Genomic DNA, 19,458 nt, shown 5'->3' on the forward strand with positions numbered 1-19,458 from the left:
GGGTACGGCCAAGGCTGCTCCTCTTGAAGAAACCCTCAAGGGCAGAGTCGGCTGAGCGGGAGGCTCTCCCTGCCCCAGGAACAACCCCGTTCAGTGGTCCCTGGGTTTTGGTGGGGACTAGCTTAATGCTAAGTCTCTCGTCCCCATGTCTGCCCGTGGCCACCCCCACTCGTGAAGCTGTCCTCCTCCTCCTGCCCAGAACGTGCTGCGGGGGCCCTAGCTCCTTGCTGGGTAGGAACCGGGCAGGGGCACAGCTGTCTGAATTCAGCCGGTCGGTGCAGTGACGCGAGTTCTGCCCACCTGCTCACACCCGTCCCCTGCCTGCCCACCCGAGCCCACAGCCGCCTCGACATCCCCCTTGAGGACACATGTCAAAGCCTGTCTCTGCTGGTGACCCCCACATCCCGTTCCATGTTACCAGGGGTGCTTTCATTCTGTGAGTTTCTTAGAGACCCCAGGGATGGGGAAGGTGGCGAAGGTGTGAACCCGCTCGGCCTTCTCAAAAGAATCACCACCAATTTTAAAAACTGTTTGAAGTCTCATACCAGTGAGCAGGCTGACCACATTGCCCAGGAGACGGAGGGAGCAGTGGAGGTCGGTCTGTAGGACCCCCCACGGCAGACAGGGGCAGCGAAGCTCCAGGCAGGTGATGCCCCGTCACTCGTCACCTGGGTGACCACCCACTCTGACCGAGGGGGTGCCGATGTTAGAGCCTGGGAGAAGGGGGCCCGTGCCCAGAGCAGGGGTGCCATGCAGAGTGGAAGGGCCACGGGGGTTGGTCGGGCGCCGTGATGATGGGCTGCACGGCTCCTCGCAGACGGCCCGGAGTGGGCTGCTGGGAGATCAGAGCAGAAGCCCGGTGGTCGCAGGCCTCATCCCTGGGGTGGCGCAGCCCTCGTCTGACATGGGGCCGCATGGTCTCGCGCCGCAGAAGTCAGGCGTGTGTGCAGAAGCAGATTGGGAAACCTGGCTCGTCGGCTTTTTGAAAGCTCAGGAACTCAAAAAACAGGGGTCTGGCCCCTGGTAAAGCTCAGTTGACCCCAGAGAACAGCTCTGAGGTTGAGGCGGGAGCCACAGGCCCACCGACGACGGCCTGAGGTTTCATGCGGCCTCTGAGCTGACAGAGAAGCGTTTCTGGCCTGAAGTTCCAGGGTCTGTGGGCGCGCACTGCCGGAGGCTGCGGGATTCAGCCCGGCTGGCTGGTTTTTGTATTAATTGGCTGCTGTATCATTCCATGTGGTTTTCCCAGAATCTCTTAAAAGCGGATTGTTTTGCAGGGTTTTTTCTCAGGTTGGTTGAACTGACTAATAATTGCTGTTGCATAACTGCCTCATTACATTTGGCAGAGACTCAAGATCCTCGATGGTCGTCAGGAAATGACTCTCTGTGCAGGACCCTCTGCTGTGTAGACTGGCCCCCGGGGCCAGGCAGCTGTTGGGACTCAGTAGCAAGAGCCCTGAGAAGGGTGTGGCTTGCAGGCTCGAGACGCTGAAGACTGGACAGTCCTACTGATGTCCCATCCCAAACAAAAATAAAGCCACCGTCTGGTGACGTCGGTGATGGCGGCTGGGAAGGCAGCTTTTACTTGCTTAGTATTATTCAGTAGGGATTTTAAAGGCTTTGTTCGTAGAACGCAGATAGAATAATGGTAGGAAGCCCTCCTTTATCTTATAATACAACTGAACGCTGTTTAAATGCTTGAGCCACGGTGGCTGACACACAGCACAGGATTTTCCAGCGGCCTGTGACCCGAATCACAGACTGTGAGAAAACATGTTCATTAGCGCTGAGTGTTACTTTATACAGAACTAAACCATACGTGTTCTTTCTGTGGCTGGCGTTGACGAGTATGTTCTGGTCACCCTACCTGGAGACTTGCCAGCTTCCCTGCAGGGTCGTGCCTGCCACTCACCTGTTTAGCCTGAATCCTCCTGGACATGCCAGGAAAGGCACCAGGACACCAGGTGTGGGGAGGATGGGCCCAGTCGTGGCCAGACCGCCAGAGCCGGGGCTACCACCCCTGACCTCCACACAGCCTGCCCAGGTCTGCGCGGCTTCAGAGGTCGGGGACGCGAGAGGGACTCGGATGTGGGCACTTCCCCGTCCTCCTGCCCACCCAGTAGCTGTGTCTCTTCACTTACTCCGCGTGACCACACGGGGGGGACGCGTAGCCTCCAACCGCCCCCATGTGTGATTCGTCTTTGCTGGTCTCAGGGGGTCCAGGTCACTCTCTCCGTGGCACGCCCTCCTTTACGGGACAGAAGAAGCAAACAGAAACCAAGCCGGGTGTTTAGGTGGCAACAAAGGGTTTGCCCCCTCTGCCTCTTCACCTGCGCCCGGCATTGGCGGCAGGGTGGTGGTCAGGACGGCCCCCCAGTTACACACAAGGAAGGGGCCACTTCAGAAGCCACTTCAGAAGGGCCACTGGCTTCCGGCGGCGATGCCCAGTGACCTGGAGCTCCAGGACGCGTGTTCTTCAGCCTGTAGCTGGAGACGGTAACGCAGGAGTCATAACAGAAGTAGAAGACATCAGCGGGAAAAGGCACCTTAGGCCCTGCGTGAAAAGTGTTTCCTAGCTGTCCACTCACATGTCCCTGGGGGTGCAGGAACTTCCCTGATGACCGCCAGTCACTGCCTCCGGAGCCCCGTGGTGATGGCGCAGAGGCTGCTCCTGGCCCCTCACAGTGGAACCGGTGGGGAGCATGGCCAGCGCCCCCAGGACACCCGCTGCCAGGCCTCACCTCAGCCCTGCTCCTTCCTCAGGACCCTGCAGCTCGGAGACGTGGGGAGGGACCCACATGCCGGACCCCGACCTCCCCAGGTGGGAAAAGCAGGAGGCCTGCTTGCCTTAGACTGTCCCTGTCTCCCTGCCCCCACCCCAGGGGCACTCGGTCCACCCCCTGCCCTGCGGAGCCATTAGCCGCCTGTCTTCCTCCTCCCAGCCTGCCCCTCCTCAGAGGCAGAATCTGCTTTCGTCCCATCGAAGCCCCAAGAAGAGGTCACCACACAGAAGGAGGGAAGATTGTCGGAGATAAGCACTGAGAATTTCTCAGAATTAATAAAAGAAACCAAGCCTCACATTCAGGAATCCCAAGAATTCCCAAATAATATGAGTGAAAGAAATCCACTTTATACGTATCTAAAACCGCGTGACATCAAGACCTAAAGTAAACCTCCAAAGCAGTCAGAAAGGGAATGCTCCCAAGGAGCAAGCGTGAGAGCGAGGGGACATCTCAGCAGCCCCCCAGAAGGCAGAGGGGGTGGCGTGACGGAGTAATGTCAGCTTCTGTCTGACGAGCACCTTCCAAGGACCGAAATGCGAGCATTTTCAGACTCACAGCCATGACCGACAGGCCTCGCCCTTTGGGAGGACAGTGACCGCGGAGGGAAGACTAGAGATGCAGGGAAGAGGGACTTGTTTCATCCACATAAGAACAGGCCAAGAAATACTGGTGGTTGTGACTGCGTTAGGGCGTAAACATTCAGGTGAACAAAAGCAGCAGTTGTCTGCAAGCCTGCGTCAAGGCTGCCTAATTCGTGGGGTTAACAGAACAGAACAAACGGACAGAGACAGCTGACGTGTGCTTCAGATGGACCAGGGGGAACTCGAACTTCTTGCCGGTCAGGTACGGAGGTTAGACTTAAGATGAACGTGTTAAAATGTCAAAGTGACCTCTAACAGAGAGGATTTGACTTCTGTGACCTCCACCCCAGAAAAGAGTTTACTCACGTGACTTCCACCCAGGTGCTGAAGGGTGGGGGATCCGGTCTGTACAAAAGAAGAGAAAGAATGAAAACCACGAAAGAAACCTTAGAAAGTGAGGACACTTAGAGGTAAAAAATAAAATAAAGTGGCAGAAATTAGTCCTTATGTATGTAATTATGATCAAAGTAAAAATAATGTTCCAGTTAAAAAATAAGACTATCAGCTTTAAAAAAGAGAAAAATGGAAAAAAAAAAACAAATAACGAAGAAAATGGAAAAAATCTAGCTTGTTTCTAAAGAACGGAGACCCAGCAGCACTGAAAGGAGAGGAGAATCTCTCCTGGGAAGAGACTAATGCAGGAAACCCTCCACACCAACACGAGCACCAGCTGGGCGGGGAAGCAAGACTTTAAGGCAAATTCTACATTTAGTCATTTACGTATCGATAAAGGTTCACCAGAAGATACAAGTTCAAAACTTGTATCCACCTAAAAAGTACCTTCAGATACATATAAAGGAAAAATCAACAAATCAAAAAGGTTAAAATTTGACAAGTAGGAGCCTGCCCCTGACTGCTGTGATGGACAGAGGTTGGATACACAACATGGAAGTCAGTCCAGAAACATGCACACAACAGGGTCCCACATTACGCCGTCAAGAGAACTCACCATCCACCAAAAACTGGAATCCTGTGGGTTGTACTCTCTCACCAAAAGCAATTAAGTTGAAATCAATAATTAAGAGATGACTTTTTAAAGAAATTGTCTTTATTGAAAGTTAGAGAAGACCAAAAAGCAAAAAAAGGTGGGGAGGGAATACCAGTTTCATGGATAGGAACATGAAATAGCTTTAAAATGTCAATTCTTCCTAAATCAAGGTACAAATGTAATACAATTCCAATCAAAATCCTGACGGGTTTAACATGCTGTTTAAAATTTATGTGGAAGACAAAGGCCAAGAATCATCAAGACATCAGTGAAAAGCATAGACGGTTGGGAGAGCCATCCTGACAGATGCAGGGACGGGCTGGAGGGCCACACCGCTGGAGACAGAGGGTGGGTGCCGGGAGCGACCCTGGGCCAGCGCACCACTCAGAGAGCCCGGGGTCTGCCCACGCTGGCCAGGCAGCTGCCGGTGTGGATGGCAGGGGCGAGGACAGGTGGCCATGGTCATCCACGTGGGGACATTGACCTGAGCACTTCTTACATGCCAAGAATTTCAACACAAGGGAGGAGAACAGCACTTTGAAGAAAATAGAGATCTTTCTGTTCTCCAGTCAGGGAAGGGTTTCGTAACCAAAACATGAGCACAAACCGTGAAGAAAATATAAATGAATTTGACTACATTAAAATTTTAAAATTATCTTTCTCTAAAGACAGCAAAGGAGAGTGGGAAAAAGATCTTCCCGGCATGTGCAAATGAAAGTAGGATTAGTATTTGAAATAGGAGAGTCAGCCAAAGTCAGCCCAACGGAAAAACGGGCACAGACACCAGCAGTTCACAGGAGAGGAGACATGAACGCGGCCTAAACACGCCCGGTGGCCTGTTCCCGACAGCGAGCGGCAGGGGCACGGCGCGCCCGTCTCGTGATAGCGCAGTGAGTTCTAGCCTTCGCTGCATTGTGGATCTGTTTTCTGTTCCAGCATCCGGTGGAGAAGGCAGGGGCAGGGAGCTGTCCATCTCACGCACCTGTCCCTCCCTCCGCCTTGCCCTTCCTCCCACCCTGCCTCTCTCCCTCGCTCCCAGTGATTTGGAGACACTTGTGAGTTCTGGGAGTCTGATTTTTTAATGGCAAAAATATCTCAAAAAGTAGGAATCCCCTTAGCACTTTTTCTGCTCCTTCATTAAAAAATACAGAAATGGCATCCCACGGAGGCGACGTGCTGACTACTTCAGGACAGAACCAAGATAGAGAGAGGCCCGTGACCTCCACCGTCCACCCGCCTCTGCCCTCCTGCTCTCTGGCCCGGCGCTTATCCAGGCCGCACCGCACGCCCAGCCCGTCACCCACAGACGTCACTTGACATTCTGGCTGCATGGGCAGAGGGAGAGTCACCGCTGGGGAGGCCGTTTCTGCAGGAGAAGCAGCCGGAGCTTAGGGCCAGGACTGCCGAGCTCCCCGCGGCCGTGGCTTCTCGCACAAGTGCTCCTGCCTCCGGTGTCTTCCTCCCTGTGGGCCTGCGGCAGGTGTCCGTGGGCTCTGGAGCCGCCCCGCCGGACGCACCCCCCGCTTACCTGCCTGGGAGCACCCGCGGTAATGAGCTGTGCACAGGTGGGTGGGGAAGCCCCCGTGGTTCACGATGGTGGTGCTCCCCAGTGGACGTGGACAGCACCGCGTGGCCGGCTGTTGGCTCGCCGGATGCCCCCACCGTGCAGATCAGCACGGGGGCAGCGGAGACCAGACGAGCCCCGCTCTGCCAAGCGGCTCAGTGCTGGAGCTAACCCAGGCCGGTTCCGCCGCCAGGGCCCCACCCTCCCCTGCTGTCCCCGGCGGTCCTGACCAACACGGCGCTGGGCGCTCTTGGGGGCCCGAGACAGACAGGAAAGGAGCCTGCCCGTGGGAGGAGTACAAGCACCTGCCCGGAGAGGTGGTGGGACGGGAGCACCGAGCAGCCGGGCCAGCAGAGCTCGCAGCCCCAGGGACACCCGAAGGCTCCCCGCTGGCCTGTACCTGGGCCCGAGGGCTGGGGCCCTTGGGGGCTGGTCATGCTCCAGACCACTATCCGAGCGCTGCCTCTCGTGGAAATCCGAGTGACCGTCAGAGCACCCGTCGTGCCCCGCCCCCCACAGCCGGGCTGCCCTGGGCCCGACTCGCATGGCCTCTGCTTCGGGTTCCCGCATGCTGGCTCCAGAAGCAGGGTCTCTGCTCCGTCCTAGGAACCCGGAGTCACCGCCTTGTCACCTTAGCCCGTTCTATCTCCGCCCGAAGCTGGGCTCAGAGCACGCCCCTGCCAGGTGACCTGTGGGACTTGTGCCTGCTGAATGCAGCTTCCTGGGGCCGGTGTGTGCATCCAGCCCCCCAGCAGTGCCCCCCTCTGCTCGTTCCTCGTGCCCCAGGATGCTATTGGGTACTCGCCATCTTTCCTACTTGTCGCCTAAAGAGGAGCCTTTGCTAGGCTGCCCGAGCCATGCAGCAGGGTCTCTGACCCTCCAGGTCCCTTCCCTGTAGGGTGGTCTTGCCTGGGGCACAGCAGGTGCAGGCCACGTGTTCCGTCTCCTCCCCGGGACTCCAGCGGGTGTCGTGTCCCCGTGACCGTGTTTCCTGGGTGTGCTCTTCTGGCAGCCTCCTCAGGGTTCCCCGACGAGTGGCCGCTCAGGTCACACTGTGCTCAGTGATGTCAGGTCCTGGGGCAGACCTGACACGGGCCAGGTCAGCCCCCAGCCTTAGGTGCAAACCTGACCCGCAGCACCGCACCAGCGACCCTCAGCTGACTCTGACCCCAGCTCTTCACACCCCCGAGCGGCTCAGATGCACCCAGAGGGGCCTCCCCGAGGCAGGGTGGCCGGTGCTCCCGGCAGGCCCACCCCGAGTGCCGCAGGTCAGGGAGCACCCCGGGAGACAGGGAGAAGTCTGCACTTGGAGGCAGTCGCTCTGCCCAGCAAGGGAGGGACAAAAGCAGACGCTGTGACAGCCATGTGGCAGGAGATGGCCAGCAGAGACCAGGTGTGGTCAGTTCACAGCGGCCTATCTCATGTCCCGGGCTCACACGGCGAAAGCTTTACCTCGAAGACCGACCAGGAGGCCACAGGAGGTCACGGCTTGGCTGCCAGCGGCAGCTAGGGTCCACACACCTCGCGCTGCGGGAACGACAGGAGATGGACCGAGTGGCATGACCCACCGTGGGCCCCTGTGCCCACTGCTGCACCCCTGCGGCATGACGGACGGGGCGGCCGTGGCCCTCCTCACGCTAGAAGGGGGTCTGGTGCTTGTGTGGCGCTACGTTGCTGACGGCCCTCAGCGACCCTCTCCTCTCTCGCTCTGAGGCGCATCTGTGAAGGCTTCTGAGTGTCGCGGGTGTGTGTCCTCAGGCAGGAGCGCCGCCTCCCTGACACACTTGGGTCTCCGTGGGGACACCAGCTCCTCCCTGAGTGCCCCGCCCGCTGACCCTGAGGGGGCTCTGGGGAGGCCCCGACCTTGCTTGCGGACAGGAGTCTGGGGCCGGCCCCGGAGCAGCACTGGGACACGTTTGGGACGGGCCTGCTGTCAGGAGGAGGTTAGGAGCGGGTGCATTTCCCAGACTGCGGTGCAGACCCTGCGGGTGAGCGAGGCCTGAGGGCATCCCGCCGCGGGTCCGGCACTCAGCCTTCGGTTCCCAAAATATAGCCAGGACTCACCACGCTTATCTTACCTTCTGTTGGGTTTTTGACCTAAGAACGCCCTGGGTGGCTCAGTCAGTTGAGAGTCTGACTCGTGGTCTCAGCTCAGGTCATGATCTCAGGGTCGTGAGTCCAAGCCCCACATCAGGCTTGGGCTGGGTGTGGAGCCTAATTTAAAAGAAAAGAAAGAGAGAGAGAAAAAAGGAAGGAAGGGAGAGAGGAAGGAAGGAAGAAAGGCCCAGATAAAAACAGCTGAAGAAAGCCCAGTCGGTGGGGGCAAAGGGACAGAGTGGGCCATTTGGAGACGTGAGACGCTAACAGCCCTCGCAGCCTCTTAGAGGTGCTCACCTGCCCCCCACAGAACCTTCTGGCACTACATTCTGTGATCCTGGAAGGCCAGCTTGGGGAGGCCCTGCGGGGGAGGCAGCGCTGGCTCGGTGAGGTCCAGGCCTAGCCAGGACTGGGTGGAGGGACAGATTTGCAGAAGGGGCATGGGCACAAGGTGCGTGCATTCTGTAAGGACAGCATAACCTCGAAGCCCCTTGGGGCCTGGCAGGTCCTGTTCTGTGGCTCTCAGACCCTCCCCGCAGAGCCCAGGGGCCCAGTGGCCTCCGCAGGCCTCCCTCGCCCGCACGTGGTCTGGGGGCTGCTGCCGCGGAGAGGAAAGGAACTGGGTGCTCCCACCCCATGGCCCATTGGTTTCCCAGGCCAAGTCCTTGCGCTGTGCGTCTGCCATGAGTCCGCATGGCCCCTCTCTCTGTGCAACGTCCTGTTACTGCCTTTCGGATTCGGTGTGACTGGTGCTCGATTCCCGTTACTGCCTTTCGGATTCGGTGTGACTGGTGCTCGATTCCCATTACTGCCTTTCGGATTCGGTGTGACCGGTGCTCGATGACAATAACTTCTTAGCTCTCCTGTCCCTCCCACCCCAGCAGTTGACCAAGCTCCACCAGCTGGCCATGCAGCAAACCCCCTTTCCTCCCCTCGGACAGACCAACCCCGCTTTCCCCGGTACGTACCCAGCTGCCCTCTCTGACCTCCTCTCTTCTCACCTGGGGACTCTCTTTCCGAACGGTCGTTTCTCAGGGCGGCGAGCAGAGCAGGTACCGTTGTAGCTGCGGGGGCCAAGGCTGCAATGTAGACGCGCAGCAGTGGGCATGTCGCAGGGGGCCGGGCGGGAGGTCTGTCTGTGTGTCCTGCGGTAGGCTCGTCACCTCGCGAGGGCCTTGTGAAGGGACATCTGTCCCCTCGAGGGTCCTTGCCTGCTCTCCGCTGCACCCAGGCGTCCTGGGGGCCCTTGTGCAGAACAGATCCGTTTGCAGCCCTGAAGCCTGCGCTCTCCCAGGAGCAGGAGCTCAGACAGGCAGACGGGGGTGCCCTCCCGTGGGAGGCCAGTGCACAGCCCTGGAGCGATACCTGCCCAGGCCGGCACCCAGCCCTGCCCCAGGGAGAACGGAGATGAGCCAGCCCCCACCCAGGGCACCGTCCCTGTTGGCACCCCACTTGGCACAAGGGTGGGGGTGGGCCTCCACTCGGCCGCGTCCGGCCAGCCACACGTCCCTTCCTCCCTGGTAAGGGCGGGGTGTGGCCTCGGCCGCCGTGCAGGTGACCGCACCCCGGGCGCACTGGTCTGCTGCGCGTGCGCCAGTCAGATTTCGAGCTTCCCTAGTTGAAGTGAGCTTGCTTATCTCCTTGAGGGCAAAAACATTAAATCTGTTTCTTTTTTGCTCTCCAGGAGAAAAGCTGCCTTTACACTCCTCCGAAGAAGCTCAAAATCTGATGGGCCAGTCGTCAGGTAAAACACGAGCACACTAGGCGGAGAGAGGGCAGGCCCAGAAGGCGGGCATCCGACCCACTCGGGCTCCTGCTCACCGACCTGGTAGGGGGAGGGGCCAGGAGGCCTGGTTACGGCTGCCGCCGGGACGGTGAGCGCCTCAGCGCCATCAGGGCACACAGCCCGTGTGGCCGGCCCGTGGGTCCGCCCTGGCTGCTGCTCCTGGGAGGCCATGGCAGGTCCCAGGCTCCGAAGGTGCTCAGAGCGCAGCCGCCTGTCAGGAGGGCCCCAGGGTGGCGGCGCAGTGCGGGAGGCCCGTGGTGCAGAACCGACCCGACCTGTGCTTTGTGGAGTGTGTTTTGTAGGAGACGCACACGGTCAGGGAGCAGAGCACCCGCAGCCAGGTGTGTCCATGCCCCTCTGGTTGCACTAACATCCCCTCGGCTGGCGCAGGGCAGGCTCCCGTCGGCTGATCCCATGGTCCAGTGGGGAGCAGGGGGGTGGGGGGGCTGGGCAGTGACCCTGCTGGAGCCTTGTGGCAGGGCAGAGTCGGTTCCCTCGGGGGGGCGTTGCCTGCTCTTCCATCCCCCTTGGGGTCAGAGCCCCCAGCAGGCGCCGGCTGTCACCCCTCAATGTTGACCCCAGAGCCTAGCGGTGCGCCCTGTGCCGAGATGCCGACCCTGACACGCCCCACGTGGGTTCCGTCTCAGTGCAGCGCTCGATGCAGCAGACGCAGAATTTAATGAATGAAAATTAGAGAAAAACGTATAGGACATATTTGGTCGCGGAAACGGGCATCAACCCTTACAAGGTTATCTAGGTGCCGACACGCACATGCCTGGGAGCCCTCCGGAGTTTATCCGTGACTTCCCACCCAGCGGTGGTCTCCCGGGGACAGCTGGGGACCTAGGGGCCTGGCTTGCCCAGGACACAGAACCCCCACTCCCCCAGCCACCCACCAGCCCTGCCCCGGCTTCCCCAGCACCGCCTGCAGGCCTCAAGGATGTGGACGTGTGTGCCCTTGGCCTCTTTAAGGCATCCCTGTGATGACCTCCCGCCCCGAGGCCCCATGGGGCCCGCAGGGAGAGCGCGCACACACGCGTATGTCCCAGCACAGCGGCTGTGCGAGTAGGACGCATGGTGACCAGGGGCGATGTCACCAATGCTCGCAAAGCAAGTCGGGCTGGCGGGTGAAGCTTGATCCCTGTCCCAGCGCGGGTGGCATCAGCATCGCACGAGGGAGGCTCACTGGGCACGAGGCCCCCAGACGCAGGAATGCCAGCCGTAAGCGGGTGTGTCTCCGAACCAGCAGTTTATGCCCGTGCCCTCCTGACAAGAAGTCTGACGCTTTCCTCCCCTGGGTCAGAGTCTACCAGGTGAACGAACAGGACTCTGGGCTCTCTGTCCTTCCCCAAGCAGGCCGGGCGGGAGTTCCCGTCGGGCTCACCCCAGACTGAGCAAATCTCGTAGATGACATTTCCCATGTCACTATTTATGGGACGTGGCTAGACGGTTGAACAATCAGATAACAGTACTGAAAATACCTCTCTGAAAAGAAGATAACAGAAACTCTAGATTTAGCCGCGCAGGAGGGAATGATGGTTCCTGGTGAATTGGTTCATTCAGCATTTGCCAGCGGACCCCCCCAGCACGGAGGGCCCTTGTGGTCTTTCGGGGCAGAGCCTGATGACTGCAGTGCGTCTGGTGTTGGGGACACAAGTGCCGTGGAGGTGGAAGCAGGAAGAGGGGAGGGGACGGGGTGTGCAGGGAGGCCGGTGGCAGGAGCAGAGGGAGGCAGGGTGGGCGCCGGCGGAAGCAGCAGCCAGCTGGTGGGTTTGGCACAGTCTTGAAGGCATCCAACTTGCGTTTCCTTAGGCTTCTCGGGGCCTGTGGAGCGTGGACTGGGGACAAGGGCAGAGGCAGGAACCCAGAGGGAGGAGAAGAGAGGGCTCAGGCTCCGGGGTGCTCTGACCGTGTGAGCCGGTGTGATGGCGGTTCTGCGGGTGCAGGCTCCAGGCGCACGCAGGGCCTGCCCGGAGGACGGGGTGTCTGCTGTGCCTGGACTTGGTGCTCGAGATGCCTCTGGATGAGGAGACAGGAGTGCAGAGGGCAGGGGAGCCCGCTGGTCCTCTCGTAGCCCCCTGCACGTGTTGTTGTCCCTGTTTCGGGAGCACAAGTAGACCTTGTCCTGTGAGCTGTCTCTGATTTGCTAGGCCCCAAGCTAAGATTGTAACAATAAAAACTGGGGGCCTGGGGATCCATTAGGCCTGTGTCTGCCCTTTCTGCACAGAGGCACACCGTCTCTACTGGGTCTGGTGGCTTACTGGTTGACCGTTGGCTCTGTGGGGGCAAGAGGGCTGCCTGAGGGGCTGCGGGGCTGGCAGCGTGGGGATGTGAGACTGCAGGGCTGCGGGGCTGCAGTGCAGGGCTGCGGGGCTGCGCTGCGGGGCTGCGGGGCTGCCGGGCTGCCATGCTAAGGTGCGGGGCTGCAGGGCGGGACTGGCAGTGTGGGGCTGCAGGGCCGTGGTGCAGGGCCACAGGGCAGGGCCGTGGTGCAGGGCTGCGGGGCTGCAGTGCAGGGCCGTGGGGTTGCCGTGCGGGACCCGTGGCTCTGCTGGCACAGACGGGTGGCGGGGCACTGCACTGGGGGTGCGTAGGGGCCGCAGGACACACACTTGGCCCAGCATGGAGTCCCCAGGGTCTGTGAAGGGCGTCCCGACATGACACGGCGCGGTGCAGGAGTGAAATCAGCACGTGTCCAAGATGAAGACATGAAGCGTCACCGTGCTAAGGCTCTTTGTCCTTGTTCTGAGAGAAGCTGGGCCCCCAGGACGTGTGTTCCCCACCTGTGGGGACAGTGGGGGGCAGTGGGGGCGGACACGATGGGAGCAGCCTGCTGTCAACCTGACCTTGTCCCCTTGGTGTGCAGGTCTGGATGCCAGCCCCCCGGCCAGCACTCACGAGCTCACCATTCCCAACGATGTGAGTATGCCGCGCCCTCAGCCAGCCCCGACCACCCGGACCGCTCCCCTCCCTCCCCACGGCTGGGTACAGCGGCCACAGAAAGGCACACGATGTCACGCTCCCGAGAGACCAGACAGGAAGAGAGCCGAGGGGACTTAGGGGCGGCCCTTGAGGAGCACGCGGGCCAGGAGCGCTCTGAGGGTCTGCTGCAGCAGGACACCCGTGCGGGTGCCACGGCCTGTCCCTGCGCAGGGCTCCGCTGACAGAGTGGCCTTATGACCCCCCCCCGACACGCTCAGCCCTTCCTGCCTGTCCTCTGACCCTGATGATCCTGAGGACGCGGACTCCGTCTGAAACCGAGACACCAGGGTGGGTGTCGGCCACGTGTCCTGGAGGGGCAGCGGCTCAGGTCAGGCTCGCACAGGAAGGCGGCTGCTTGGGGGACGTGGCCTTCTCAGCTCACGTGTCAGTTGGCCTTTTCTGCCATCGAACCGAGGCCTTCCAGGTCCTTCCCTGCTTTGCCCCTGGCACCAACCAGGCAGGAAGCCCTACGAGAAACGCAGAGCTGTGGCATCAGGGGGGTGGCCCGTCTTGAGTGTGGACAGGGACGGGCAGCAGGGCCAGAGAGGAGCGAGGCGTGGGACCGGAGGAAGGGACCTCCCCCACCCCCAAGAAACAAGAAACACTGCCCTCCTCGGGACCCAGGCGGCCGGCTGCAGGTGACGCGCTCCTGTGTCTCCGGGAGCGGGCGTCCACTCAAGGGAGCCCCCGACCCTGCCTTCCCGCGGGACAGTCCTTGAGCCGCTTGGTCACAGGCAGCCCCCCGAGTTTTCACCCACATGGTAGGAGCAGGGACCACGCTGCGCGCACGGGGCTTCTCTGCACCTTGACTGAGACCGCTCCACTCACGACAGGCACCCTCCCGTCCCAGCCCCCCTTCCCGAAGGGACCTGCGACCAGAAAGCAAGAGGAAGGGGTTGAGGCTCAGAGAGCGGGCAGCGTGCCCTCCCGGGGAGTCCCTCAGAAAGAGGCCCCCTTCTTGGGAGGAGGGTTTGGTGACGCCACTGCTGGGGACTTTCCCGCGCTCTCCCCGGCCCCCCAGGGGAGGCGTGTGTGCCTCAGAGCCCACGTTCAGACGCGCGTCAGCCGTGACGCCCGTCTGTGTCGCTGGCCAGAGCTAGTCATGCAGGGGGGTCTCCCCGCACCTGCAGCACAGCAGGACCTTCCGGAGGGCAGAGGCGTGTGGTAAGCACCACCACACGTAGGCTCCGTAGCACGGGGACCCAGGCTGGGTCACGGCCGCCAGCCGTGTGGGACCTGCTGCTGGTGGCATCTGGCCTTGGGTTTTGTGGCTGATGTCACAGTGGGGTCCGCACAGGCCCTGTGCCTGTGGTCACCCCACATTTGGGCCCTGTCTCTGGTCCCAACCCCAGATTCACCCAGAGATCTAAGGCCTCACACAGGATGAGTGAGGTAGGACAGGTGTGTCCCCACAGAGCCCTGGGGTGCAGCTCTGAACCAGCGAGGAGGAACCACGGTGCTTGAAAGCGCCTCTGTGGCTTCCGTTGGGGCTCCCTGTGGGAGAGAGCTGGGTGTGGGCCGGATGCCCACGGGGCGGGAGAGCCCCTGAGGCCGAGTGTATGGGCCCGCGTGGCCCACGGGCCGCAGAGCAGGGCTGGGAGGGCCCCGCGCCGCCAGGTCGAGGGGCGAGCAGGAGAGCCGGGGTCAGCCCGGGCTTGTCACTAGCTCTTTCTGGAAGAGGGTCGTGTTCCACACATGTAAGTAAGGAGTGAGGAGCGGCATCAGGGGTCCCAGGCCAGCTGGGGGGCAGCGCAGGGCCCCTCAGGGGTGAGGCCCAAGGGAGGAAGGGAGGGCTGGGCACGAGCACGATTTCAGCCGGAAATGGAAAGGACGAGATACTCGTGAGAACGTGGGGCCCCGTGCCGGAGAGGAGACGGCTTCCCCAGAGGGCGTCCTGCAGGAGGGAGCAAGCCGGTTCTGCAGGAGGCTCGGCAAACAGCACTTGCGCTGGAGGGGAAGCTTCTGGAAGGGAGATTAGGCTGTGGGAGGCCCGGGAAGTGTGAGGATCCTCCCTAGTGCCGGCATCTTCTGGGGACCCTCTCCGGGGACCCTCTCCGGCAGGGACCAGTGCCGCTGCCCCCATGCAGCCCCTTGCCCGGCGGGGTCGGAAGGCAGCCCTCACGACGTCTCTGCTGCCAGAGAAGGACAAGTCGAGGCTCCAGGCCAGAGAGTGGCTGCTCCCTCACAGACCTCCCGGCCAGGTGGGAGGGGTTGGGGCGGGGCCTGGGGAGCCGGGCAGGAGGTGGGGGGAGACGGGCGGTCCGGGGTGGAGGCTTTCTGAGCATCTGCAGAGACTGAAGGTCTAGTGGGCAGCTGACCTCACCCAGGAGAGGAGAGCAGAGCTGAGAAGCTGGAGGTCACCTCGGGGACGAGAGCTGTTGTCGCTGCATAGGTCCAGGGGCGTCTGTGTTTGTAAATGGGCTTCCTTCCTGCTGGCCACCCTGCGCCTGGCTCCAGGCTCCCTCTAACCCTCGGACGTGTGGACAGAAGCGGGCTTCTAGCGCGACGGACACTCTCGGCCAGGCAGCTCCCCCCAGGCCCCGGGAGGCAGACTTGGACGCCGCCAAACTGGCCCCACCCCTGCTCCGTGACTGCTCTCAGAGCTGACCTCAGCGGCCCCGGCTCAGGCAGGGACTCGATTCTGCCCCCGGGGAACATGGAGAGGTGCCAGGTGCCGCCTCGGTGGAGGCTTCTCCGGGGCCCGAGTTGCCCCCACACAGCAGGGTGGGCTGCCCGAGAGCTGGTCTGGAACTCGGCTGCAGTCCAGCCCCGTGCGTGACAGCTTCTGTGTCCCAGGGAGCCCTGCTCTTACCCTTCCGGCTGCTTGACTCTTGGTGACCCGCCTGTTCCCTCAGATGGCCTAGGGCGGCCGGAGGTCACACGATGGGAAGCACAGGGAGCGTATGTCCTCAAAAGGTCACCAGGTTCATCAGCAGATGGGTTTCGGGCGGCAGAGACCTTTAAACTCTGGCTTCAGACAAACATTCCTCCACCCCAAGGACACTGCCACAAGGGCCCTAGCGCCGACGCCTGCACGCTCCCGTCTCCCAGGTCCCCAAAGCACAGCAGGGGAGGTGGCGTGGCAGGTGCCTCTCCCTCTGGGACCTGTCTGGACTCGCTGTGGCAGGCAGAGCCCGGGCATCCGCAGCCTCAGCCCCAGTGGGAAGGCTACCTGGTGCCCCGCCTCCTGGGGGGCTGGGGGGGCAGCGCGCATCCCTCTGGGAGGGCGGAGTGTGTGGAGTGGGGTGGGCACCGAGCCTGGGCTGTCCTCCCTCGGGGGCTTCCCCAGGGCTCTGCACACGCTCAGCTCGGGCTGGGGGCTCTTCTCTGAGGAAGGCCTCCGTCCTTTTTTCTAGCTAATAGGCTGCATAATTGGACGCCAAGGGACCAAAATCAATGAAATTCGACAGATGTCTGGAGCTCAGATCAAAATTGCCAATGCCACAGAAGGGTCGTCCGAGCGCCAGATCACCATCACGGGGACCCCAGCCAACATCAGCCTTGCCCAGTACCTCATCAATGCCAGGTGAGTGTTCACAGGGCCCTGTCCAACGCATCGCTGGCCGGACTCGAGGCTCAGAGGGACTGGCTCGCCATCGAGGGAGCCCAGACCGTGCCCGGTCCTCTCTGGTAGCTTCTCTCTCCCAGCTGGGCTTGGGGGTGGGATGTGACAGAGACAGTCTCCACCCAGGCGTGGGGCCCTACCCCCGTTCTGCACGTTCACACCTGACCACTGACCCTGGAGTCTTGGTGGGGGGTGAGCTGGTCACAGCCCAGAGCGTATAGGGAGGCTGCACGGCCTGAGGTCAGCCACACGCGTGGGGTAATTGGGTTATGGAGTCTCAGAGAGCACATCACTGCACCGGTCCCTCACACGCCCCGTGGCTGTAAAGACAGGGCCATCACCCAGCCCCCTGCCGAGCAGCGAATCTGGGCACTGTGGGAGGGTCAGAGAGGACACCAGGGGCTGGGGAGGCCAGCTTCCCGGCCCAGCGCTGTGCCGGAGGACAGAGTGACCACCCCCGGGGCCAGACCCGGCTCTTTAACTCAGAACATCAGGCCGGGCTCTGGGGGGGCCGGGTGGACGGGGGAGGCGGCCCCCACTGCGCGCCATGGGCAGCATGATGTTGGCGCCCCTCCCAGAGCAGCTGCTGTCAAAAGGGTCATGGTGGCCAAAGCTTGTCCAGGCCATTAGTGACACAGCCCTGACGTGGTGACAGGGAAGATAGACCCTGCCAGCCTGGTCCAGCGGGGCCTCCTCCCTCCATCCTGCTTTGGCCTCCACCTCCCAGCCACACTTCCGACCTGCAAGAGGGGGGGTGGCGCGAAGGCCCTGAGGATGCACAGAGCAAGCCGTCCGCTTCCGGTCCTGTTTTACGAGAACATTGTGACCTGTCTCCCCTGTGCCTTGTCCTCTCCAGGCTGACATCTGAGGTCACTGGGATGGGTGCGCTGTAATCCCGCCCGACGGTCGCTCCGTGGACCCCGGCCTGCGCCGGCTGCACACTGTACAGACCGTCCACCGCCGCTCATCGCAGACGCAGATAGAGGTTTTCTTTATTAACGGAGTTATCTACGCCGTAGACAGACGCACACCGACAAGCAATCTGTATTATATCTGTCCGCTCGGGCTCTGTCCCTGACCCTTCTCTCGCAGTTCCTTTACGCTCGTGTGTTCGTGCATTGGCATGCGGTGTTCGTTCTTTCAAACGCTCTGGGGCGCTCCCATCTGTGACGTTTTAGAAATACTGCCCCTTAGTGTCCGTGTTCCTGTTGAAGAATTAGTTTGACGTTCTGACGGCACTTCCCACAAGCCGTCTGTCCTAGACGTCTGGAACGGTGGTTGCTTTGAGCGGGTTCGGTCCCACTCAGCACACCCTCTGACTCTGCCCGCCCCCGCAAGCCTGTCACTCGGCCCCCGTGTCCACGCAGGTCTGCAGCGGGGGCAGGGGAGGGAGAATGGAAGACAGGGTCCTGGGCCAGGGTGCCGGCGAGGTCGGGGTGCTGGAGTCCGGACTTCACTGAATTGTCTGTCACGTGCTGGGGACGCACACGGGGACCCCCAGGCATCTTCCGGGGGGCTGGCCAGGAAGCACCTCTGCACCACGTTGGAGTTCAATAAATGTTGTGCGCTGCCCTCTCTGGCTCCGGCTGCTGCTGCGCCCCCAGCACCACTGGCTCGTGTTCGCACACGGCCGCACGCACACGGCCGCACACGCCGGTCTCACGGGTTAGGGTCTCGTCCCCTCCACACCCTTCTTAAACGTCTGACTTGCAAGGTCATTCTAGTGTTGCTTTTGCAAAACTGCCTAAGATGACAATAACGGGAGTCCTGTTTCTGATGAGGAGAACGCGCCTCTCCCCTCACCGCCGCTGTGTGCTGGAGGCCGGCCCCGCACGCTGGCCAGGCCGCTGACCGGTGGGAGTGTGGCCACGGCCCGGTCCCCGCACGGCCCGGTCCCCGCACGGCCCGGTCCCCGCACGGCTGCCTGCTCACCTGTGCTTGACTGGAAAGCCTCTGTGCCTCTTCTGGACCCTGACACTCTTGGGGGGTGGGACACAGACCCCGTGGATAGCCCCCACATTCGCTCGGGGCCAGCAAGGACCGAGGCCCTTCCTGTCTGCCGTGTGTACCCAGGCCACCTGGCCGAGCGGCTGTGCTCAAGGCTGGAGCCGGTGGGGCTGCGGTGGACTCGGGCCTTCCTCCAGGCACAGGGGCTGTGGACTGCCAGTGGACGGGTTGAATAAGTATCTTAGAAACAAAAGGAGCCATGGAAGTTGGAGAAAGCCGCAGCAGGGAGGGCGTCAGAAGTGCCGTGGCCCACAGACAAGGTGTGGCCCCGAGGGGCGCATTCTGGAGGACAGGAGCTAGCGGAGGGCGGCTGCGGCTTGTGCAGGGGAAGACAGAAGCACAGGAGGCCCGGAGTGGGGCCCGTGGGGACAGGAGGCTGCAGGGACCAGCGGAAGGTGGGGCTCGGGCCGGGGAACGCCGTGTTCCAGAAGCATCTTGAAGAAGGAAGGACGGCGGCAGATCAGAGTGGGCTGTGGAAGAGAGGGCCCCGGCAGGCAGGACAGCTCCCGGTCTGAGCGCCAGAGAGGCAACTCGCCATCGTGAGCGGCAGGTCTGCGGCAGTGGCCGGGGCGAGAGCTCAGCCGGGACTTGCGGGGGTGACAGGAGACAAGAGCCCTGAGGTCCGTGACGGGAGCGCAGTCTGGGCCGGAGAGGCATGGCAGCGGCGCCCAGCGGTGACGAGGGGAGCACTGCGGGGGCTCCATGCAGGACCCCCGCCAGGAGTCAGGAAGAGGCTGCCCGGGTGCTGGGCGTGTCACAACCCCAGGGGTGGGCCAGCACTGTGAGGAGCTGGGCCCAGGGAGCGGCCCCAAACCACAGCGAGGAGGTGTTCGCGGGGCAGGCACACGAGCACGTGCACACGCACACACGCATCCGTGCGGAGAGCATTCCCACACTAGTGTCCGTGAGGGCACCTGCTCTCAGGTCTCTGGGGCGAAACAGCAGGGAGTACAGGGACAGGTGTGTGTGACTCTGTAAGGCGCGTCTGCTTCCCAACGTGGCTGCTCCGTTCTCCACACCCTCCACGACGCGGGAGGGCCAGGTA

At 61.7% G+C, this 19,458-nt stretch overlaps 1 protein-coding gene across 14 annotated transcripts in view; it reads left to right on the forward strand.

The window, feature by feature from the left end:
* Positions 1–17,989, forward strand: part of PCBP3 (poly(rC) binding protein 3) — a 246,681-nt gene extending 228,692 nt beyond the window's left edge. For 8 of the 14 annotated variants that reach the window (XM_046002832.1, XM_046002831.1, XM_046002841.1 and 5 more), the window contains 5 exons: positions 8,955–9,033; positions 9,758–9,817; positions 12,726–12,778; positions 16,198–16,367; positions 17,263–17,989. In XM_046002832.1, the coding sequence (XP_045858788.1) occupies positions 8,955–9,033; positions 9,758–9,817; positions 12,726–12,778; positions 16,198–16,367; positions 17,263–17,299 (399 nt within the window). In that variant the 3' untranslated portion in view covers positions 17,300–17,989. The remainder of the gene's footprint in view (positions 1–8,954; positions 9,034–9,757; positions 9,818–12,725; positions 12,779–16,197; positions 16,368–17,262) is intronic. The other 6 variants (XM_046002838.1, XM_046002842.1, XM_046002839.1 and 3 more) reach the window with 3 other exon arrangements.
* The last annotated feature ends 1,469 nt before the right edge of the window (positions 17,990–19,458 follow it).

Source organism: Meles meles, chromosome 4 (assembly GCF_922984935.1).
Source record: "Meles meles chromosome 4, mMelMel3.1 paternal haplotype, whole genome shotgun sequence".
Classification (NCBI taxonomy): Eukaryota; Metazoa; Chordata; class Mammalia; order Carnivora; family Mustelidae; genus Meles; species Meles meles.